This window comes from Hemitrygon akajei, chromosome 3 (genome assembly GCF_048418815.1).
Source record: "Hemitrygon akajei chromosome 3, sHemAka1.3, whole genome shotgun sequence".
Lineage (NCBI taxonomy): Eukaryota > Metazoa > Chordata > Chondrichthyes > Myliobatiformes > Dasyatidae > Hemitrygon > Hemitrygon akajei.
Genome location: NC_133126.1, coordinates 136,567,098 through 136,592,152, shown reverse-complemented (window position 1 = coordinate 136,592,152; position 25,055 = coordinate 136,567,098). Strand labels below are relative to the sequence as shown.

General features: G+C 38.3%; 1 protein-coding gene across 3 annotated transcripts in view; it reads left to right on the top strand.

Moving 5' to 3' along the window:
• The first annotated feature begins 620 nt into the window (after positions 1 to 620).
• The window catches only part of per2 (period circadian clock 2), a 64,407-nt gene continuing 39,972 nt past the window's right edge, over positions 621 to 25,055 (top strand). The window contains exons 1-9 of one of the 3 annotated variants that reach the window (XM_073040906.1): positions 621 to 801; positions 4,698 to 4,938; positions 6,895 to 6,999; positions 9,559 to 9,657; positions 10,294 to 10,448; positions 11,448 to 11,569; positions 12,363 to 12,564; positions 19,208 to 19,259; positions 22,394 to 22,536. In XM_073040906.1, coding sequence (XP_072897007.1) covers positions 4,712 to 4,938; positions 6,895 to 6,999; positions 9,559 to 9,657; positions 10,294 to 10,448; positions 11,448 to 11,569; positions 12,363 to 12,564; positions 19,208 to 19,259; positions 22,394 to 22,536 — 1,105 coding nt within the window. In that variant the 5' untranslated portion in view covers positions 621 to 801; positions 4,698 to 4,711. Of the gene's footprint in view, positions 802 to 993; positions 1,071 to 4,697; positions 4,939 to 6,894; positions 7,000 to 9,558; positions 9,658 to 10,293; positions 10,449 to 11,447; positions 11,570 to 12,362; positions 12,565 to 19,207; positions 19,260 to 22,393; positions 22,537 to 25,055 lie in introns of those variants that run through there. The other 2 variants (XM_073040907.1, XM_073040908.1) reach the window with 2 other exon arrangements.

Genomic DNA, 25,055 nt, shown 5'->3' with positions numbered 1-25,055 from the left:
TCCTACCCTGGATGAAGTCGGGAAGGCCATTTCTCAAACTCTGGTAAGGCCTCTGGAAGGAATGGATTCCTTGATAGCGCTCACAGAAATTCACTGCCCATTAAGGACATATTTGGATGAACACTTCATTTACAGTAACCTACAAAGCTAAGGACTAAAATCTGAGGTGATGAATTACATTAGATAAATTTTCAGTCTGGGCAAGAGGGCTTTGCGTGATTATTATTTTACAATTTGTTGCTCTAAAATGAAGCAATATAACGAGATTCGTAGCCCTCAGGATATCACAAACAAAACAAACACTTTAAATTTGGGAACAATGTCAAGGCCACTGTTTTGTCTGCATATTATCTTTCACCACAGTATCAGCCACACGACAGCCGTGAGCCACCCCTGAGCGATGGGGGTTTAGAGCACTGCGCAGCTGGACTGGAACACATTGGATTCCACGTGAGGGTTGTGTGCATTGATTGACTGATGGACAGGTGCTGCCACCAATGGCAACGCGCCGGCGTGTACAGTCCCCGATGTAATAATCGTGTGGCGGCTCGACTTGGAAGCTGTAAGCCAATCAGGAAGAGGCTGGGTCCAGCTTGTCACGTTCTCGGATGCGTGCAGCAGCGCTGATCTCGCCGGAGTCAACAGAGCTTTTGCGATCGCTTTAATTTGCAACGAAAAGCTGATAGTGGTCGGCATATATCGTACTGCCTGAATATTTCTGTTTATTTCGCTTTTCCATGACTTTCTTTAACGACCCCTCAAAGGGGAGGAATTAGATTACTATTTTCTCTGTACCTGTAGGTAGGTTACTGACTGTGCACCTGGTTAATATATCGCATAGGTCTCGTGTTTTTAATCTAACGATCGAATGTATTGTAGTTAGAATGATTCGGGCTGTCAGTTGCGGGTTTAATAAGTAGATGGGAATCTGGTGTTCTGTCGATCAGTTACGTAATCCACCTAGTGCCTGGGAAACGTGTTGATGTGTGTCGTGAAAAATATGTTTACAGAGATACGGTTAACTGGTCCTGTAGTGGTGTCGTTAATTTCATCGGGAAGTAGTCGCCGAGGTAAGTTAGAGCGACCCGTCTGGGAGTTGCCTTGTGTTGTGGTCAGTTACGAAGGAAGAGCTGCGCTAACTCGTTTCGATCGGTTTCATTTCCGAAGTTTTCATTTAACTGCATATTGACAATTCAGCCGACGTCGGAAGGCAAGACTGTGATTTTAGTCTATTCAATGTCTTTACCCTGTTGGGGGGTGGGGAGGGAAGAATGAGCTCGTGCTTACAGCAGTTTAAATGTAAAATCGTGATTAGGATAGTGTCGTTTTCTTTAACCTACTCATTAACTTTATTGTGAAGCTGCCAGATGATAGCCGGTGATTTGCCGTATCGTTGATGCGTTAACAGCCAGGGCCAGTACTGTGTAAAGATTGTGTAAATAAAAACCGGCAAGTGCAATATTTAGAACAAATCTTCTGAACGGGCAAGCCGGGGTTTGGAGATTTCGAAGAATCCAATAGCAGGGGAGAGTACCATTCGGTCCTTTATTCATGTGTTCCCCTGTTGAGCTAATCTCATTGCGCCCCTTCTCCGCCTAAAATCTGACCAAACCTTAACCCGCCACAATGCTGGAGGAACTCGGCGGGCCAGACAGCATCTATGGAAAACGTCGCCGTTTGGAGCCGAGACCCCTTCATCAGGACACGTATTACGCTCCGCTATATTCATTTGGCTGCGCGAGAGTTTTTACCAGTAGCACCGAAATTTTAAGTTTCGGTGGTTTATTGGTAAATAAAAAATGGATCAAAGTATGTATGCGATGTCAGTTACATAACTGAGCAGTTGCCGTCTTTATCGTTGGTTAGAAATTGTATCACTGGTATAAAAGTTAAGTTAGCCTCCTTTAGAGATCTTTTGGGAGAAATCGTGAAAATCATCAGAGGCTGACTTGCTGAGTTCCTCCAGACATTTTCTGTGGCTAGTGCTTTTTGGAGGGTTAAGTCCTGGACAACAAAGGCAACCCTCTACTTCCTTGGCTCTGACAATAGTTAGCAGCCTTTCCTTAGCTCCTGAGCATTAGTACCACAGTGTCAAGTCACTTTCAGATTCCTTGTGGAGCATACTGTTGATCATCTAAAACTGAATTTCCATTACTTGCATCAAACTGAGGATTTCTTTAGTGCAACCCCAGCAGTGGTGGAGATTTCATTGTAGTCCACCCCCGTGCTCAGCAGTCCATCAGTCTACTGCAGAAAGAGCAGCATTGCGATCTGAAGCCTACAACAGACCCCGAATGCAAAACAAGAGTATCAGGAGAATCCATTAGCCTCAGTCTCACTGAGCAGTGGAATGGGCAGAGGAGCATTCACTGCACGGGCCAGTAGGGTTTCAGTGATAGCCACCTCCTGTCAGGCTTTTCCTGTGGTAGCTTTGCTAAGACTCTCTTACCTCCTTCATCCTGGCAGTTTTTTCAGAGACAGTGTCAGGTCCTTCTTCCTATATGAGAGAGTGCAAAAAAGACTTGGTTGAAATGGCTGTAGGAATAAGGGATTTTAGACCACTAAGTTAGACTGAAAATTTGGTGTTCTCCTCTGCACATAGAAAGCTGAGAAGAGATTTAGTAGAAGATTATATGATAGATTCTGAGAAGATGAGAGAGACCGAATGCATTAATGGATTGTCCATAGACCAGAGGTGTATATTTATATTGATGGGAATGTTTTAATAAACCTTTTTAACCAGTTATAATTATGATGTGGAATGGGCTGCCTGTAAGAGTAATAGACACAGAATTTGATATTTGAGATAGACATTTGAGTGAAAGTAATTTGTGGTGCTAAGGGGAAAGGCCATATAAAAGACACTGACAGGATTTACAAGCAGAGCTGGTATAAAGTCAGTGGACTGGGCTTTTGTAATTTTTTTAAAAATTTCCCCCTTCTGTATCATGGGAAATCTATGGTTGCTGCTGCAGTCATATCAAAGAAGGACTAAAGCTTCGTATTAACTTTCAAACAAAAATTTCCTGTATTCTTGCCCTCTTTATTTCTCCTTGTAGCCACCGTTAGGTTCAATTTATGTTGAAATAAATTGTGCATTATGTTAATTTATTATGAAGAAATATTCTGTAAATTGAATTTATGTTTAGATACGATTTTCTAGAGAGCCTTGAATTGGAATTGAAATTAAATTTAACAGAAGCGGATAATCTCTTTGGATTATCACCTAATCCAGAAAAATAGCCATATAATTGTATGCACTGTTTTATGCACTTCTTGTCAATTTAACTACAGCTGTTATAAATCTCATTCTGATAGATAATGTAATGGTAGTTATATCCTGTCCATATTGAAAATTGGTATTGGGATTGGACATAACGTAAAATTATTGTCAAAATAGAATAGGGTTGCTAGGTCTTTATTCCAGATGTTTTTTGGAATGTGATGTAATTGAATTACTGTAAGAAATTGTGCCATCAGTAATGCAGTATATCATCATATTAGCACTTCCTAGCAGAATCTAACATTGCCATGGTTAGAAATAAATGCTGCTCATTATCTGACTTTTTATGTGAGGTGTATCATACAGGGTTTAAACACAGCACCTGCTACTGTCATGTGATAGAAAGAAAATTTTGTTGAAGTAGATGTTAGACCCAAATTGCAATGTTACAGGTTAGCAGTATTCTAACAAAAGATCCCAGGTTTATATAGTTTTAAAAGGTAAAATACACAGCAGGATAGCCGCTGTCTCTAAAGAGATGATACTGGCTGTGACATTTTATTAAATCATTGACTCTCACAAGGTTGGACTACCAAAATGTCATAAACATCCCTTTTATCTTTTCAACTGCTAATACCTAGTGTGACAGCACTGAAGCCTGACACCATTATATATTGCTTGATTTCAGTCTATAGCAGTGTTGGCTATTCAGTCTTTGGTTACCAGGGAGGTATGGGTACGTAATTCTAAAGTAAAATTGAGTGGTTTGGCAAAATTGATCTGACAACAATAGTCATTTTAAGATGAAGTTATCAGAGTTATAGATATGCCAATGCAAACCAGTCTAGAACATTAAGCAAACATTTGCCATTTGGTAAGCTGCATATTTTCCTTAAGCAAAGGAACTATTTAGTTATCAAACTATGTCTGTGGACATTTGAGCTTGCTGAAGCTTGATGTCAATACATGCCTCCCTTCTGTGACATATTCCCTGTAGATTTCAAATTTGCCACAAGTCCTGAAAGGAGAAACCAATAACCTATGCATTATCCAGCCAGCATTCTGTAAATCAATTGTCACAAGCCTAAAAATATTTAATTATTCTGTAAAATAATACAAGTTCTGCCAAATGCTGTATCTTGTACAATAGTGCCACATATCCCCATGTAGCACCAGCATGTCTCATGCTACAAATGGACCACTTACTTTGGTTGCTCTGTTGAAGCTATTTTGGCTCCATAAGACCTGGAACTGTGGAGCCAAATTTTGCAGTCAGCATTTCTTCAGTTACCATCTGTCCCTAAAGTAATCTTTGGTTATTTTACTTCTACAGTTGAAGAAACATGAATATAACTTTTGGCGAGAGTAGATATATTGTTCACGACCAAGAATAGTTGTACTGTTATCAAAAACATTGAATGTGATATTTCTGGTGAATGCCTTGGTTATGAATTCCCATCCTTCTTCCTCTTAGACTGCATTTAGTGAATGGCTACCTACTCAGAGGCAGAATTAGTGCTGCATTCAAGTGGTGACAATATTCAGGATCAGACGCAAGAAGTGCAGCAGATGCATGATGATGTGGAGATGAAAAGCAACGGCTCAAGTGGGACTGATTCAAATGGGATTGAGTTTTCAGAGAGTTCGAGCAGTAGTGCAAGCCATAATGAAAAGGATTCTGCTTTGCTCTTGGATTCATTACCGAGCAGCAAAAGGTAGGATGATGTGCATTATTGTACTTAAAATGATAGAAAGTATTTCTGCTGTTCCAATTTAAGTGCTGGGCCACCAAAAGTGGGGAAGTTGGTTGTGTTGTACATTTTGTCTACATGACAGTTCATTTGCATAAACTTTTTTAATAAAACAGGTTTATATTGGACTTGTATAATGAAACTGGGAACTTAACTTTGGAAATATGCAGAATATATTTCAAAAAATGGGGCTTGACAAGTCGCTTTAACTAAAAATTCACAAGATTTTGTTTGAACTTTTGATCTCTGAACAAATGACTGTAATAGCAGTTATGTTGTTATTATCAGTTTAGGTTTATTGTACTACTTGTTTTATCAATTTAAAGTCAGCTTTATGATTTTTCCCATGAGTCTCGCATGAGTACTGCAATAAAAAGTTGTGGTGAAGTTTAAAAAAGTATCAGCTAGAACCCTGTAGTCTTACTTTTGTTCTTTCATTCTCGAACATCAACTGCACAAGAGGTTTTATTTTTGACTTAAAACTGTTGACAAACGTTTGTCTTCCATTGACTACATTATCATGCATAGACCATAATGCAATTCTTGCTGTTTAACAATTGGGTAACTCATTTTGGCAGAATATACTGAGTATCAGTACAAACTGGTATTGGAATCAGAACTGAGTGATTTATGATTGAACACTGATTCATGTCTTTCTTGGAAATTTCTCTAGATTTTTATTTTGCTTTTGGATCCATATTCTTTGCATATTCACATGTTGGGTTGTCATATTGTGTGTCTTTGTGATTATATACATCCTTCATCATGAACGCAGTGTATTTGTCAAAACCAGTTGATATGAAATTAATGTAATCACTCACAAATGTAATAGTGGATGCTGTTTCGCTTTGTACATTCTGTAGTGAATATTATCATATTTGATATGATGCTGATTGAACATTTGATAGTGTAGTATTGTAATTACTTTTTATCACTTCTAATAAAATGTGTAGTGAACTCTGCAAGAGTAGTTTGGTGTAGCTGTGCCAGCTTTCGCCCGGTGGAACATGCAGACTGTTGATGAGCTTTTGATTTGTGTTGAATGGACACCGTGCATTTTCCCATGTTCAGTGAAAGTTGTTGAGATTCAGCCACCTCAAGTGACCTTATGTACTTCTTAGTGGCAAGTTTCATAGCGTTTATTGGAATAGGAGGCACAAGTGGCCCACCAGTTTATCAGTCTGTGACACAGGGAGGCCAAGGAAGAAGAAGAGAAATGCTTTATGGTGTGCTTTCCAAAAAACAAACCCTAACCCATCAGTGGATTTATGTTGCCCTTCTGCTGTTTATGGACCTTTAGTTCTTGATTTTGGTGCTGACATATTGATTACCAGGGACTTTTTTTTTCCATCACTTCAAGCAATTTTTTTCAAATGTTTTGGACAGATAGCTCAAGAGTTCAGGGTTCAATTCCAACGTCCTCTGTAAGCAAGTTTGTACGATCTTTTCCATGTTCACGTGAGTTTGCTCCCACAGTCCAAAGAAATACTGGTTAGTAGGTTCATTGGTCATTGTAAATTGTCCTGTGATTAGGCTAGGGTTAAAGTTAATAAGTTGCTGGGCAGCGTGGCTTAGTGGGACAGAAGGGCTTGTTCCGCATTGAATCTCTAAATAATAAAAAAATTTAATTATTTCTTTGGAACTCAATTTTCAATGGTATTTTCCACTGCTGCTGGATTAGCAGTGAAATTTTAATGCTGTTGTGCTTTTTGCATTTAGAGATAAATTGAACTGAATTGTCATTTGAAATATCAAAATTCATAGCTTGGAGAAATAAAATATAAATGATTGTTTAGCCTTGTTTCAATTGGTATGTTTATGATTATGCTGTGGCTAAAAATTACAATTAAACATTGTTTTGTTATGTATAACGTTATAAATTATGACATTCTTCTGATACTTGCTGTGTAATTTCTAAAGTACTAATACAAAGAAAAGAAAACGAAGATTTGCTGAAGTATTTACGCGAAATAAGAGGCTTCCTTTCATGCCTCTCTCATTTGAAAAAAATAAAACTACTGACAGGTTGGTTCCAAGTAATTTCTACTTGTGTATTTAGTAATATGGATGTACATTATTGAGGTTTGGCAGTTTCCCATTTGCTTGACACATTTATTTCAATCTTAAAAGGTGGTTGCTCCAATAATGGCAGCTTTTGTAAATTATTAAGAATTCTTTACTTTTCTTTTTAGATTAGCATGTTTCAGGAGATTTTGCTGCTTGTTTTTTTTTAATTTATCATTGGATTTATTTAATTAGTTGCATTTAACTTTCTCTTATCCAGAAAGAGCACTACACCCAAACATCTGCAGTTGATACTGTTGACAAAGTAACTTCTTGTAGGACAAGAATCACAGTCAAGTCTCTTACAACGTCTCTGCAAGCATTAGTCAGTAAAGGTAGATGAGAAGCATAGACCTGCCTGACTTCTCTTTCCCTAACCTTGGCCTGTCGATGAGCTTCCCAAATTGCTTTGTTTGGAATTGGGTATAGATCTTGACTGGAACTGAGACCTTCCTGGTCTAAGTGGCTGTCGTTCATTTTTTTTTTCTAATTACATACAAATATCCCAAAACAAAATGTCGCCTTTTTCTTAAGACTTATACAGTGGTTTGTTCTGAAACAAGAACCAGTTGTTAAATGACTGAGTAGTACGTAACTTCTTCATTGTGATGTGGTGATTCACTGGCTCTCCCTGTATTTAAGCAGAGGCTTTTGGGGTGCAATCGATTTTACAGGTCTTGCATAAATGCAGCAATCATCATCTTACTTGTTTCACCAGAAAATACAATATTTTCTTCTGGTTTGCAAAATTTTACTGATTTTTAGCTTGCTTGTTAAATGGAAATGAGTATGTACTGTGTGTTTCGTTATCTTGTAACATTGACTGGAACAGTCAGAAGGCAGTCAAATGGACATGTAATCGAGGTTATATAATAGTAGTGCTCACATGTACTTTCTGTGCTTGAGGCTAATCACAAGGGTGTGTACTCATTGTAACAATGTTGTATAGCTGTTGTCATGCACTGTTTTATAGCAACTGGTGTTGCTGTCAGTGTTATATGAAATCTGGTTTATTTATTCCAAATTCTCTTCCTGGCGTTTATATAATTTCACAGATTGACAAAATCATTTAGAATACTACTGACCAATGTAATTACCAATCAGTATTAATATACGTAGTTCCCGGATAAATCTATAGTTTTAGTGCTGAATGTGATACTTCTTTGGGTTGTTTTCCAAATAATTAATAAAAACTTTCCTAACTAGGAACAAATTCTGTCATTCCTCTCCCATAATTTGGATTACTGCCCTGGGATTTATGGGTATAGCATCTAGAAGGATCTTCTGAATGAATGGAGGGAATGAAGGTAGAAATGGCATGATATACAAGAAAACAATGTGCAAAAAAATTGAGGGAGGGAAATAAACACATGCTGAAAATCTTTGCTCCCTAAAAGCAAAGCCATTAATTCCCAGAGTGGTTCTGATTCTCTCACTGCAAGTGTGCAGAAGAAACCTCTTACAAAATATGCATTTCCTTCAAATCCAAAAGAATGAGGGTGGTCTTTACATTCAGGGATAAGCTTTATCAAATTATCGACCTGACTGTTGGACTCTGTCGAGCGAAAAGATTTTGTGGTTGTTTTCACGTTTTTTTCAGTTGGATTTTTGTTTATTTCTCTCAGAACTTGATTGTTTCATTGCTGTCCATGATTTGCTTGTAATTTTCCTGAATAAACAAAATCCATTGAGGAAAAGCCCCTTGCTTTTACAGTTATTTTGTGTTTGGGTACTCGTTTGGAAATGTTTGTTAAGATAGCTGTAATGAGATTGTACCAGGTCAATGTGTTGCCTGCCGTTTTATTTGAAGGGTAGAAAATGTGTCAAACTCCCAGGTTAAATGGAGGCACTTACTAGTGTTAATGCCAATGTATGCTTGGCTTTACTCCCATTCTTACTTCAGTATGAATTATGGAACATTAAGGGCAAATTATGGAGCATTAAAGGCAATTTCCATCCTGTTAATTCATGGTACAAACTGACCAATTACCATCCCAGAGGGCAGTTGATTGTGGTGTACCCAGTGTCCTGCTTGTACTCTACCACGTATTACCTGCAGGCGATTTCATAGGCATACCTTGAAAGTCCTAATTCTCTGCTGGAGCCAGGACCAGAGTGAAATATTAATGCTGACTGCTGCGTTGCTCATTGAAATCCAGCACTGCATCAGAAGACGACTGAAACATTGTAAATGCTGGAATTATTTCTTTGGAGCACAGAGGAGCAGGAATGCTGCTTCAAGCACTGCAAGAATATTGCTGGCTTCTATCCCTGGGCTTTCTCTGGCTCCATACTCCAAATCACCTTCATTCCAGCGGGGTTCGTCTTGTATAAATTTTCTTCAGGCAGCCTGTATACCCCCTCTGTATGGGAATTAAACCTTGTGTGCATGATCTTTGTATCAGTAATGTTCAATATAAATCATGCAAAATGATGTTTTGTTTTTTCCTCCGGACATGTATGTCAGAGATGATTATTGATTACAAACCAAAATTAAAACTGTTTTCTCTTTTTATGCAGCTCCAATTCTCAGAGCCTCTCACTTCACTGTAGTTCAAATGGATTCAGCCTCATTAGTGCTAGTTCAGAACAAGATAATCCTTCAACAAGTGGATGCAGGTGGGTGTTGCATATCCCAGCCCCTGTCCATACTACTCTCCATATCAGAAAACTTTAATATTTTGAGGCAACTTTTGTTCTCTTCAAAGTGTTACATCACTACAGTAAAGTGGGTTAGTTTCTTCTCTTGCCATTCAAGTCCATGCAAGTTACTCACAAATGTACCAAAAACAGTGCTAAGCTGGTACTGGTAGTTCAGTTTCCAGTTACTTTTTCCTCACTCAGTCTCCCTATGAATGTCTTCACTCCTCGATTATGGTTTTACCACCTCCATTTGAGCTATTGATACAGGAGATCAAAGTGGAATATTGCAGGTCTCCGTGCCACATTTAATCTGAATGAATTCTGAGCATTTATGAAGTTGTCTATTATTTTTCTGTGTACAAGAGTGCTCCAAATAATAAAAAAAGTTCTGAAAACTTTTAATTCTGCTGTTTAAATTAAGTTTAGTGATCCAAGTAAGGTGATGAAATGGCCACCTCGAAGAAAAAAAATACTGGTGAAAGGCCAAGTTCTTGGCTTCAGATTGCTGATTTTCATTTATAAAATGCACTTGATTCTAGTTTATGATTATTAGAAGCTTTGAAGATGATTTGAAAATGAAATTAAAGCTATGTTTATATTTTTGGATTGCAGTAGTGACCAATCTGCCAAAGCAAAGACACAGAAAGAGTTGATAAAAGCACTAGCAGTCTTAAAAAGGCACTTACCATCTGAAAAGATGACTAAAGGGAAATCCAGGACACTTTCTACACTGAAGTATGCATTGGATTGCGTAAAGCAGGTGCAAGGTAGGCTTCTAATGCTTCAAAAGAGAATAGCACATAGGTCCTTTGAAGATAAAATTATAAAGTAATTGGGGAAAGTAAAAATAAATATTAAAATTATTTTGAACTCCATGAAGCATGTGGGGATCCTCCGATATCCAGGCAATCTTTCTCTTCTTTCTTTCTTTTTTTTTCTTTCTTTAGACAAGGGTTAAGGGGAGGGGGGAGGGTTAATATTATTTTTTCTCTTTCTTACTATTTTATCATTACATTTATTCCTTGTAATTTTCTAAATAAATAAATAAAAGAGAATAGCATTTACAGATATGGGTATGAGAAAGGCATTTTTATGTGTGTCCTATCCAGGAAGATTAACAAAGTCATAAGAACACTTGAAATAAATGAGCACCTTGTCAATGGACTAAGAAGGGAGCAGTGAGAGAAAGAACTGAGCAAAGAAACAAGAAAACTATGAAATGAGGACAAACCTTCCTTCAGCTTAGCAGAGATAATCCCTCTGTCCTAATCAGCTCTCGCCCTCTCTATACTTAGAAAGAAACCTGTTTTCTCTTTTCCCCTGTTCTGAAGGATCTTTGACCTGAAACATTTGCTATGTTTCTCCTTCAGATGCTGCCTCATCTGAGGAATTCCAATATTTTTTGTTATTTCAATTTTAAATGTGCGTTTTTTTTTAAATTTTTGTTACCATGTATGTGCTTCCTACTTGCTTTGCAGTTCAATTTGCAGTGGTCCCCACTCTCTTAATACTTCTTATTTCATGAGACAAATTTACCAATTTTTCCAGATTTAATTTAACTTATAATTTGGTTGGGTTTTTTTCAATATCTAACCTTTTATTTGCTTTTGAGTTAGAGGTCAGTGAATGTTCAATCAGAAGGCAAGAGACTGTACTTGTTTTTCAGCATCTTGAGCTTTAGCTGGACAGTTTTGTTTCCAAGAATTGCACAGTATTGGTAATGTTTAGATAATTAGTGAATGTCACTTTGTCAATTCCCTCTGCAGCAAATGAAGAATACTACAGGTTCCTAATGAACACTGATACTGAATCAAATAGCTTGAGCCTGAACTCCTTCACAGTCGATGAAGTAGAGAATATAATTTCTGAATACACCTCAAAGAATGCTGTAAGTTGTAAAAATAAATTTACAGTATCTAATCTCTGTGGTAGCTTTGTACAGGAAGTGTTTCATACAAATCATGATTCAAATGCAAAATTCGTCAGTAGCTATCTATGAAGAAACCTAAGCAATTTTGAGTTTGTTCAGAATTATCTTGAAGGATGCAAACAAACATGAAGTAAAGTAACAAACTATGATTTAAAATTAAAGGATTATTTTTATTGTCTTCACATCCCTTTCATGAGATCTGGCAGAAGCTTTGAACTGTAAATGCTATTATGAATGTTGGAAACACAGCAAAACAAACTTCTACAAACAGTAGCACGATGAGGATATTTCAGAAACACTGATCAGACCACTGGACAACTCTATTCAAATAATGTTTTGTGATCTTCTACATCCACCTGAGAGAGCAAACGTCTGTTCAATCTCTCACCTAAAACCAAAACCTCAAAGAATGCATTGGTTCCTTAAGTATTTGCCCAGATTTTAGTGCTGATAAACCGAGAACGGTCAAGAACCTTTTGATTCAGAATTTGTATCAGTAGCCAGTGGAAATACCCTTGGGAGATGCATGTGGACAAGGTGCTGAAATGGCATTAGTGTTGTAGTGCTGAGGAAAACTGTTCATTAATTGTAAAAGTATATTGGGTCCAACAGCACAGCATATACACTACTTTAGTTTGTTTATAAGTCAGCCTAGATTCTCTATAATAAATTTACCTAGCTGTGTATGTATTTGAGTATTGAACATAGTTTTGATTTTTTTTTCATTTGCTGCATTGGGCTTGTTTTTCAGGATATCTTTGCTGTAACTGTTTCCTTAATCACGGGCCAGATTGTGTACATCTCTGACCAAGCCGCCTCTATTCTGAATTGTAACAAAGAAGTCTTCAAAAGCATGAAATTCACAGAACTACTTGCTCCACAAGATGTTGGAGTTTTCTACAGCTCCACAAAGCCATCTCAGCTTCCGATGTGGAACGTGTGCACAGCTGCTGGTGAGTGTGCATCATTATTAATAGATCCTTAAACGACTTTTCAGATGCTGTTATGTAATGGTGCCATTGATGTCTGCTTTCTTCCAGTAGTTGTTTTGCTCACAGAGCTCAGTACAGTTATCTGGTTATCTGATTTTGCTATCAGCTTCCCAAATGATCTAGGAAACTGAGTAAAATATATGTCATTCATGTCCTTTTGCATGGACGACTCTAACTGTGAGTTAAGTCTTTGTGTTGATTCCGCTGAGGTAGTTTTTATATACAGTATGTATCTCTGCACAATTCCTTTCTATTTTATAAAAGTAATTGAATAAAACTGAAAATTAATTATCCATCTTTACAGTTATATCCTGGCTAGCTACAGACAATCTTTTCTTTCTCCCTCATTCAGTTTTCTCAACCCCACAACCCTTGCAGCAAGAATTAAAACGTCAGGAACTGCTGTGACCTATTGCCTGATTACACAAAGACATTAATGAATTTACAGAATAGGCATGTAATTGGTAAATTGTTTTTATATTTATTTTGAAATTGTGCGTTTTGAGAGGAGTGTTAGGAAGGGCGTCTCCTAGTGGGAATGATATAAATTCATTGGGGAATTCTGATTTACTACCTTTACTTGGGAATTCAGATATTCTGAATAATAATTTTAAATTATTTATAGAGCATTTTTCATACAGAGGGTGCAGTTCAAAGTGCATTACAATGGGATAAAGTGCAAACATGAAAATAAAAGACAAAAATATGTTAGTTAAAAGCAAGGGTAAATAAATAGGTATTGAACTGGTGTTTAAAAGTGTCAGCTAAGTTTGCATCCCTTATAGTTTAGGTATTGAGTTTTACTGTTTTAGGACCATAGTTCAAAAAAGGTGACCTCTCAATTATGTTTTGAGGGGAGATTGTTTAAATTTAAGAGACTGGTAGAAGAAAACCTGAGAGCTCAAGCAGGATTATAAAACAAACATGATTCTCTGATGTACTCCGGTCGTTAAGAGCTTTAAAAACAAATAAGAAAACTTTAAAATCAATTCTAAAAGATAAAAGAAGCCATTGATAAGTAGCTAGGACAGGATTGATATGTCCTCTTATCCTGGATTTAGTTAAAAGTCCAGCAGCGGCATTCTGAATGAATTAAAGTTTATCAATAAATTGCTTTGAAAGGCAGTAAAAAGTGAATTGCAGTTATCTAGTCTATTGAGTATAAAGGCACAAGTTCATTTTTCAGCATCATTACGACTGAAATGGATGTCTCTTTACGGTATTTCTTCCGTATAAAAGTGCTACTCTGGTTACTTTAAAATTCAAATCTGAGTCAAAGGTAACATCCAGGCTTGCTACTTCCGGTTTTTCAAGGGGAAGCTATTTCCCAAGTTTATCATGAAGTTTATCTCTTTTGCCTTTGCAACTAACTAAAAGTATTTCAGTTTTACCTTCATTTAAGTTTAGGAAATTATTTCTCATCTATTTGTTTATTGCACCCGTACCAGTTCAGAGAAGATAGGGTGTTATCATCATCAAGCTCAACTGAGATATACAATTGTGTATCAACTGCATAACTGTGGAAATCAAGTTTACACTCTCTAATGATGTTTCCTAAGGGAGGCATATATAAGGAGAAGAGTAGGGGACCATGACAGCTTCCCTGAGCAGTACCAAAAGTTACATCATATCTGTTAGAAAATTGGTCTCCAAGATAGACAAAAAAATTTCCCTCTAAAATATATAAACAAAACCAATAAAAGAAACTACCAGAGAGGCCAACCCAGTTCTCCAGGTGATCTAGGAGAATGTTGTGGTCAGTTGTGTCAAAGGCAGCTCTTCGATCTCGAAGAATTAGAACGAGACTCTGCTGGCGTTGGTGCTGAGCTTAAGTTCACTTGACAATTTGTTAACGGCCGTCTCTGTGCTGATTGAAACTTTTCTAGAATATTGTTCTCATTCGGAAGGTTGTTGAGTTGGTTGAAAATGGCTTTCTCAAGAAAGTGGGCCTGTAGTTAGCTAGTGCCTCACTATAAAGATTTGGCTTTTTAAGTAGGGGTTTGACACAATTTTGAAAACATCTGGAAAACCTTCAGTTTTAAGGGACATGTTAATTATTTCCTAACATAATTGAAAACACTATTAAATGAGTCCTTAAAAATTGGGGTAGTAACAGGTTTGAGATAGCAAGTAGACAGTTTACTCTTTGTTACAATCTTAGAGTTCTGAATTGGAAATGCAGTGGATTCCAGCTAATTGGGCCAACAGTTAATCAGGCAGCTGCTTATTTTGGAAAACCTTAAGGAATGAAAATTAATCAAGAAATTTATTTAGGACAAAATGCTGCTTATTCAGGACAGGAGACTGTTGCCAAAGTGCTTCTAACTAGAGTCAGTATGTCCGTTAGGCAATACACCATGCTTAGAACAAACAACATTTGTATAGCATCAGTTGTGTGTGCTTGTGTTCAAACTCAGTGATTTTTTTGTCACGGACAGTTGCCGAGAAATAAACAGTAAGACCATTCAGAACTGTTTTGCTCACTGCGGTTTCAAGCATTCAGGCGTGGAGTTACCAGAAACAGCCAGGAGTGAAAATGAAACAACTTCACCACTTCAAATTAGGAACTACAAACAATTTGAAGGAATAAACAGTCATCTTGAATATTACAATGAAAATAAAGATTTGGAGGATGCAGTCATTGATAGCTTTGTATGAAGGAAGTCCAATATCTGCACTAGGTGTCTGCACTGATTTTGCTGATTTATATTCAAAAAAAGAAACAATAGTGTACAGTAAATGAATTCCTCCTTCAATAGCTGTTATGAAGAAATAGTTTTATAGTGCTGTAGTAGTAGAGATAGAGTTCTAATTTGTTGTATATTTCATTTAAATACATAATTTGATACTAAGTTAGGTGGTAGTAGGTCTTTTTTTATACCTTTTTAACTTTATCTTCAGCTAATCGAGGCAGCTGCTTAATTAGGCTAAAATCTACTGAGCCCAATGTGTCCCAGTTAACCAGAATCCACTGTACTTGTAAGTTTTGATGTGGTTGCTGTCATTTTACACTGTTGGCTACAGAGGTTACCAGAACCAGCAGCAATACTCTTCCTAATGGAAGTAACTTTGTTGAAAACATTATCGTAAATTCCTCCTATCTTGTAGCAGATGCTTGGCTGAGGACATTATGCATTTGGGCAGGGTTCAACGGTTGGTTTCAAGTTGAGAACAATATTCTTGATTTACTGCTATTCTCTGTAATAATCTTGAAAAAAAATGGGCTCTTCTTGCAGAGCATATATCGACATTAAAGGAGGCTAGTTTTTCTTTGAAAATAGTATGGTGGACCACTCACCCAGTTTTCCTCCATTTTCTGTCAGATTCTCTGCATAATTTCTTGAGTCTGGACAAAATGATTTAACAATGGTGACTTTTTACTCAGTGATTTCTTTTTAAGTCTAAGTGGGGCCACTGTGTTTAATATATGTGTCAAGTTATTGTTGAAAGAATCAACCATTTCATTTTTTTTTATTGACAAACAGCGTGGAATGGGCCCTTCTGGCCCTTTGAGCCATGACACCCAGTAACCCCCAACTTAACTGTAGCCAAATCACGGGACGATTTTGCATGACCAATTAACCTGCCAACCGGTACATCTTTGGACTGTGGGAGGAAACCGGAGCACCTGGAGGAAACTCATGCAATTACGGGGAGAATGTCCAGACTCATTACAGGCAGTGATGGGAATTGAACCTGGTTGCTAAAACCGTAAAACGTTCTTGTACTTCCATTACTCCGTGCTGCCCACTTACTGAGCAGTTCAGGTCAAATGGGCTAGATAAACCAGCCAGTTCAGAGAATTTTATGTTGCGTTGCAGCAACAAGAAACAGTACTTTAACTGAAATTTATTTTGTAGTCTTGGGCACCAAAAGGCAGAAGGACATCGGAAAGTAGGTATAAATGATCAGAGATAGTGGTATCAGACAGAGAGACATTAATAATATTTAACCCATTTGTCATTACTAAATCAAGTGTATTTCCAATTCAGTGGATGGGCTTAGTGACAGCTTGGGTAAGATCTAGGCTGGCTAGAAAGCTCATGAATTCAGCTTCCGTAGGGTTCATGTTTAATCTGAATATTGAAATCACTAGCAATGACAGTCCTGTCATAGTTCAATATAATGGAGGATAATGATTTTGAGAGAAAGCAGGTATGTGCGTACTGCATTGGATTTAGGAGGACGATAAATGCTAATGCAGAGGACAGGATCCATACCACAAATTTTAAACGTATGTACTTCAAACATTGAAAATGTGTTCACAGACAGTGGATTGCACCTAAAGTGCTTTTTGAATATCTTCTTACATTTAATGAGATACGGCAGGCAGGTGATAACCATATCAAAAACCAAGATACTAAGCAAGGAGGGATGCAATCCTCCTGGGATGATTGTCACTGTTAAGAATTCTTACACTGGAAGTAGCTAGATTGTGAAATAGACTGCTCCATCACACAGATGAGGAGAACACCAAATGTGTATTTAAGAGAATACAAGCTAAACATATTGGGGAGAAGCATTTTTCTTATAAGGGTGAGATGAACAGGGAGCAGGAGACAATTGCATGGAATGTGGCTTTGTTGGGCGGGAAGGCCTTTACTATGTATTTCCTTTATTCCTCCAACCTGTATTATAATTTCTAAAAGACTATTTATCCAGTTCTTTATTTTGAAAAAAATTGCTTCAACAGCATTAGATTGTCTGCTCCATTGAGCCACTTGTCATGGGGAGAGAAAGGCTTCTTCTAATCTATAGTCTTGCTTGATCATTTTGAACCCTTGTCTCAAGTGCAGTGCTGATATTTTCATGGCTTAGATTTCTAAATCCTAGAATAATCCCTCAGGCAGTGCAGTAGAGCCACTGCCTGACTGCATCAGGAGCCCAGGATCAATCCTGACCTCCAGTGTTGTGTTTGTGCAATTTGCATGTTCTTCCTGTGACCGCATGGGTTTCCTCTGGGTGCTCCGGTTTCCTCTGCCATCGGCAAAACATGCTGATGATAGTTTAATTGGATATAGTAAGCTGTTCTTGATGGCAAAATACAAGACTGTAAGTAGTAGATGGGAGCATGGGGAGAATAAAATAGGATTAGCGTAAATGGTTGCTTAATAGTCAAGAGGGAGTCTGCATATTGAAAGGTCTGTTTAATGCTGAATGACAATAATCCTAATCATTTTTTTCAGTATTATTAATCTTGGCATGAATGTTGTATACCCAGAATAGTGTACATTTTATTCCAAAAATAGACACCACATTAACCTAAATTTCAAACACATAGATTAGCATCATATAATTAAATCAGGCTAGCATGATTCATTAACACCAGTTTAGTAATATCTATGTTTCAGGCCTGAACAAGTCTGTCTGTTTATTTGATGCTGCAATATGTCTGTTTGGGCAGTGGCCATAATTGAACACTGTGGGGGAGAGCTGAGAAGAGCTGTCTATTTAGTTTAAATGATAAATGAGCCAGGCTTTCCTCAGTGTCAGACTAGAAATACTCCTTGGCCTCATCTGTAGTTTTCAGGATTGGGGCATTTGGACTGAGAGATATAGTGTGCTGCTTCTGTAGTAAAGTGAGATGGAGGGCACAAGCTGATCATTTGTCCCACAAGGAGAATCACTTTGATGCTAAAATAACCCTGTTTTGATGGTGAAAACCACTCAAGAAGACTATTCCTCTTCTACTTTGTCATCCCGGAAGGCATTGTTCTTATTTGGAGCTGGTCATCGACAGTGCCACTCTGAATAAGGTACAATATTAGAATTAGGCACCAGACTGCGAGACTGTTGTAGCTTTCCATAAGGATCCTTAAGTCTCAAGACCAAAACTTCATACTGATAGTGGAAAAGGCCTGGATGTGATTCTTTTTGTTATTAATTTTGCACATCAACTCATGTTCAGGCTTGAAAGCAAGGTCTTGCCCCAATTGTAATAGGCTCTTGGTGTTCTGTGGCATGTCATTGTTAATATTCATGGTCTGAGGCATGAGTGTACACATACACACACACACTTTAATATTTCTAAACTGTTGTAGAGTGTCTTCAAAATAAATATTTGTTCCAATATGTTAGCTTTTAAAAAGTCCGTGAGACAGTAAGTACCGGTAGATATTTGAACAGATATTAAGGCAACAGAGATTTACAAGGGGAATTCTCTGGTTAAGACCTTAGCACTCGATGGCATGGTATCTCGCTTCCCTCCTGATTCGCCTAGAGAATGGTGGTGGTTTCCTTCTTATTTGGAGGTAATGAGCCATGTGTTATTTCTAAACTTGGCAGACTTGGTTCAATCACAAAATACACAGCAAAGATTATCGCAGCAGTTGAAAAAATTATCACCCAAATATGACAGTGTCAGATTCGAATTTATATTCATGTGCTTCTTTTAAGTCTTCATAAAAGACTGCAGCAATTAATGTAGAGTTCAAAGTAAATTTATTATCAAAGTGCCTGTATTTCACCATATACTCCCCTCAGATTCATTTCATGGGTTGTGAATCAATTCGGTTTCATTGTAACAGCATAATAGTGAGATTTTTGTTTTCTTCCCATCAGTTCAGTTGCAGTTCCATAACATATTGCTGTTGCTTTCTTTCAGGTTCATTGCCTTCAGACTGCATGCAGGAGAAGTCTTTCTTCTGCCGGATTAGGTGAGTGTAAGACGACTGGAGATGAATGAATTTTTAAAAATTAGAAGACTTGTGTGTGAAGGAAGGTAGAGTGACAGTAAGTTCTGCACTGATGTGATTAGTGTGGTAATCTGTGAGAAACGTTTTGGGGAAAATAAAGTCTGGATTAAATAAAAAATTTATGAAAATTGCTGTAGCTTGGCAGATTTTGGAAAGACTCAAAGAGGACCAAATTGTGCAAGATTTTTTAAATAGGTTAAAATATTGATAGAGAAAATCAGTCATATGATTCTGATGTTCCAGAACTGTACCATTGGAAATCATTTAGTCACAGGGTGAAATGTAAGAACAAAATAACTGGGTTGTTTCCAGTTCTTGGAAAGATTCACTTTCAATCCTTTGTGATTTCCATGCCAGTGATGGAAGGCTGATGTAATTCCCAATGCACTGGTGGTTTTGGAGCATTTTAAGAGAAGCTGCACCACGTTGTCCAGGAAAGGCCAGTCCTGGGATACCTGTAGCTTCACAGAGATGTGTAGAGTTGGGATCCCTGTTGAATCAGTTCCCTCCTTGCCCTTCATCCTATAGCTCTAGCTATGTCCGAACTGCGCAGTCTCCAACCTCCACCACTACAGCTACCCTTTGCCCAGGCCACAACTCTGTAATGCTCCATTTCCTTCAGTCCTCCCTACCCTCTGATCCCACCTTGCTCAAATCCGTGTCAGTCCTTTAGAGCACTTGATCCTGGAGCTCAGCAGCAGAAGCATCAGTCTTCTACCTCCCATACCTAACGTGTATCTGATGCTCAATGTGATTCTCGGACCTGGTCATTCTTCTCCATCACTGCACTAACCTTCCTGTTTTTAAACTTTGAACCCTGCCTCCATTTCTACTTCCAGGCTGTTTACCAATGTATGTTGTACTTAAGGTTCTTGGGTACAGCTAACATTTGTGGTACTATTGAAAGGTACTAGCTTTAAGAAGGAATGGGTAAATGTGGATTTGCTTTCTTTCTGGTGTGTGAAAGTCTGAGGGGGTGATAATAGAAGTATATAAAATTCACGAGAGGCATAGATCAGGTAGATACAGTTTTTCTGAATGGAAATGTCAAATAGCAGAAGGCATAGGTTTAAGGTGAAAAGGGAAACTTTTTAAAGGAGATTTTCATAACAGCTTCTTTTATACAGAGAGTTGCCAATGCTTGGGACATGCTACCGGGGAAGTGGTAGAAGCAGATACAACAGTAACATTTAAGAGGCATTTAGGCAGACACTAGAACAGGCAGGAAATTGAGGGATACAGACCATCTGCAGGCAGGTAGCGTTAGTTTACAGTAGCATTATGATCGCCACTGACATTGTGAGTCTGTGGACCTGTTTCCTTCCTGTACAAAACTGGAAAGTACCCACAAAATATAAAATATTATCAATGAAAATAGGTTAACTGTATGCAGGAAGTAGGAAGGACTCAATTCATGTTACATAACGAGCCTGAAATTAATGGGTAATTAAATGCTAATTGCAGCTCTGAAAGTTATCTACCATGTGTGCCTGCTTACGTGTGTACACACCTTAATTAGTAATACTGTCCTCCAAGTCCAAAATTGGTTATGTAAGACTGAAGCACGTATCCTGAATAGCTGGCACTGAAATTAAAGGATGGTCAGCCTTAAAAATATTTATGAATTTTGAGTGCTCTTGGATATAGAAAACAGAGCAGGAAATTTGTTAATAACTAACTCTATAAAGGACTGACAACCAGATAATCTCTGCCTTAGTGACATTGGTTGAAGTAGAATTACTGGGCAGAATATAAGAGATACGATCCCTGGGAGTTAATGATATGTAGTGGTTCAGTGTCATAGCTGCAAGTTGGCAAGTACTTGGCTTTTTTTCCTGTTTTTCAGTGATCTGGTTCTTGACCCAGAATATACCCATTGTTTATGGGTGATTGATATCTGGATCAGGGGAGCCCTAACAAGATGCCTTAAATTTTCAATGCGCAATTTACTAGTTGTAATGTCTGCATCATTTTATTGCTACAGTCTGTTAAAGATAATAGGCTAAAAGTTGTACTGTGCTACTAATAATCCACTGTGTGATCATCAAAATGCACAAAGTTAGGTATTTCAAGGAATTCACTGATTCATGTGTTACTAGTGTCAGAAGTTAAAGGTCATAGACACTACTGAGCTGGCATTTTTTTACTATCATAAGCTGCAGAACATCTGAGAAGGAGAGACAAGGGTGCATTGGGAAGGAACAGCCAGCTGGCATAGAGAGTCTGATCAGAGAGTGAGAATGAATTAGATCAGGGGTCAGTCATCAGAGAGCTAGGCTCAAGATTAGGTGTTGGGAATTGGGTGATCAGTAACTGATGGAGGTGGGAAGTAATGGATACAGCCTAGAACATCACGGGTAAAGCCCTACCCACCGTAGGGCTGAGCACATCCATTCAGAGCATTGTTGCTGGAAAGCAACATCCATAATCAAGGACCCCCACCATCCAGGCCACGCTCTCCTCTTGCTGCTGCCATCAGGAAGAAGGTGCAGGAGCCTCGGGACTCACACCACCAGGTTCAGGAACAGTTATCACCCCTCAACTATCAGACTCCTGAACCAAAGCGAATAAGTTCACTCACCCCATCACTGAACAATTCCTACAATCAATGGACTCACTTTCAAGGGCTCTTCATCTCATGTTCTTGACATTTGTTGCTTATTTATTGTTACTATTTCTTATTTTTCTTTTTTTAAGTTGCACAGTTTGTTATATTTTGCACATTGGTTGTCTGTCCATCCTGCAGTATTCATTGATTTTCTTGTGTTTCTTGAATGCCCTCAAGCAAATAAATATCAGAATTATATATAGTGATAGATACGTACTTTACTTTGAACTTTTGAATGTGGGTTAATTTTCTTCATATTCCCCATAAAAGGAACTTTACATTGTAGATTGTTGCTTCTTGTTCATCCAATGCAAAACTCACAACACAGCAGAAAGAGCCTGGTAAATAACCAGAGTGAAGTAAAACAGTGTTTGCTACCATATGTCATGTGTAAATGCAGTTTCAATTGTACTGTGCTGAAATAGATTACTTTTTTTGATGTGTTTTGGTACTGGCTCCGGACTTATTGGTGCTGTCTATTTCACAGTGGGAACCAACAGCGAGATCATAGCGCTCATTACTATCCCTTTCGTGTAACGCCTTATCTCACAAGGGTACGAGCATCTGAAGATGACGACGACCAACTGTGCTGTCTGTTACTTGCTGAAAGGGTACACTCAGGATATGAAGGTGAGAATCTTAACAGATAGGCATAATTATCAGTTCATTGCATTCTCTTCCTCACCTCCCAATGTCATCTTTGAGGTGTATTTGTTATTCTATCTTGTAACATGTTTGGTTTGAGTCAGTTAGTTCTCATTGGTTATCTAGAAAACGAGAAGACAAGTCAGGTCATTAGTATAAAACTTAGTTTTTGTGTAAAGGCAACCTAGACACCCCCCTGCTGGCCAGCTGTCTACAAACAACTTGTCAGAGTGCAATACCCACCGGAGGCAGTTTTGCATGTGGCAACAGTTCCAAGTCTTTGATCTTACTGATCACCACCAATTCCAGGGTTGCCACAATGCAGAAGCAAAAAGCTAGAACAAGATGAACATTGAAACTCAGTTTTAAAAATCAGAACGTGTCATCCTGTTTGTTTTCATACTCCTGCACACCTGTGGGATTAGTGTGGCTAGTGGAAAGCTGCTGATTTCCGTATGACCACTTGGCCCATCAAAACGGCTCCAACTTTCAATCATGGCTGCTTTATTAGCCATTCTCCATGCTCCGTGTCATTAATGATGTGGTGCCAGAAATTTGTTTGGCACAGATTATCTCCTACGTGGGGTGTGAAAATGAAATGAAAGTAAACTGAAATCAAAACAATGCTGGAAGTATAATAAACGCACTTGAGAGGCACAGCATGCTGTAACTCTGAAGAAACACAGAATGTCGGAAATAATGAGAAGGCCAAGTAAGGTATACAGAGAAAGCAAATCTGCCAGTAGACAACAATGCATATCATTTTGGGCTTCAAAAAGCTGTGGGCCTAGGAATACTCACTGTAGTCTTGACTAGCAACTGTCTGGACTTTCCAGATATTTTGATCTACAGTGTCAGCACCCTAAACTTCAACCACAGTGCAGAGATACCATCTTTTGGAGAAGTGACTGTTTTGATCATGCCCTGTAAATCATCAGAGCTTTTACAATTGGACAGGCCCCATCCACGTTTGGCTCCTTTGTGTTGCTAGAGTTGCCCTCTCCCCCAATTACTATGCCACAAAGGATGAATTCTAGACCCTGTACAATACATTCCATCTGTATTATCCACAGATTCTCTGTTTGTCAATCTGTGTCGTGAGGTAAAACACCCACTCCTTCTCAATATTTTTTGGAGGGATATTGCTAAATATAGGCACAAATTGAGGAGGCAGTGTGCTTTTGTGCAAACATAATGACCAATACTATCGCAGTCTGCTCTACTGAGCGAGAGAAATACTTGTTTGCACAGTCACACCATAATTTCAGAACTGATCACTACTTGTAATTTTAGTGCAAGTATTTTGTTAGTTAATATATCACTCTCTGGGTATTTAAATGTTTTATATACTTATTACTTTGTCTTAATTTTAAAACATTAGAAGACATTTATTTATTGTGTTGTCTTGGGTACATGGGAAGGAGTCTTCATGGTATCCACAATATCATTATCCACCGAATGTTCATGCCCCCTATTCCTGGGGATAACAAAGATTTATGTACTGATTGTGGCCTCTTCTTTGCTCCATGACCATAAGACATAGGAGCAGAATTAGGATATTCAGCCCATTGAACCTGCTCTGCCATTCCATCATGGCTGATCCCGGACCCTCCTCAACCCCATACACCTGCCTTCTCACCATATACTTTGATACCCTGACTGATCAGGAAATGATCAACTTCTCCCTTAAATATGCCAACGGACTTGGCTTCCACCGCAGTCTGTGGCAGAGCATTCCACAGATTCACTACTCTCTGGCCAAAAAAATTGCTCCTTACCTCTGTTCTAAAAGGTCGACCCTCAATTTTGAGGCTGTGCCCTCCAGCTCTGGATACCCCTGCCATAGGAAACATCCCTCTCCACATCCATCCTACCTAGTCCTTTCAACATTCAATAGATTTCAATGAGATTCTCTCACCCCCTGCATTCTTCTAAATTCCAGTGAGTACAGACCCAAAGCTGCAAAACGCTCCTCATTCCTAGAATCATCCATGTGAACCTCCTCTGGATTCTTTCCAATGACAACATATCCTTTCTGAGATATGGGGCCCAAAACTGTTGACAATACCCAAAGTGCAGTCTGATTAATGTCTTATAAAGCCTCAGCAATATCTCCTTACTTTTATATTCTATTCCCCTTGAAATAAATGCCAACATTGCATTTGCCTTCTTTACCACTGAATCAACCTGTAAATCAACCTTCTGGGAATCTTGTATGTGGACTCGGAAGTCCCTCTGCACGTCTGATGTTTGAACCTTCTCCACATTTAGATAATAGTCCACACTTTTGTTACTTTTACTAAGATGCATTATCATACATTTCCCAACACTGTATTCCATCTACTACTTTTTTGCCTATTCTTCCAATTTGTCTGAAGTCCTGCTGCAATCGTATTGCTTCCTCAGCACTACCTACTCCTCCACCTATCTTCATATCATCCACAAACATGGCCACAAATCCATCAATTCCATTATCCAAATCATTGACAAACTATGTGAAAAGT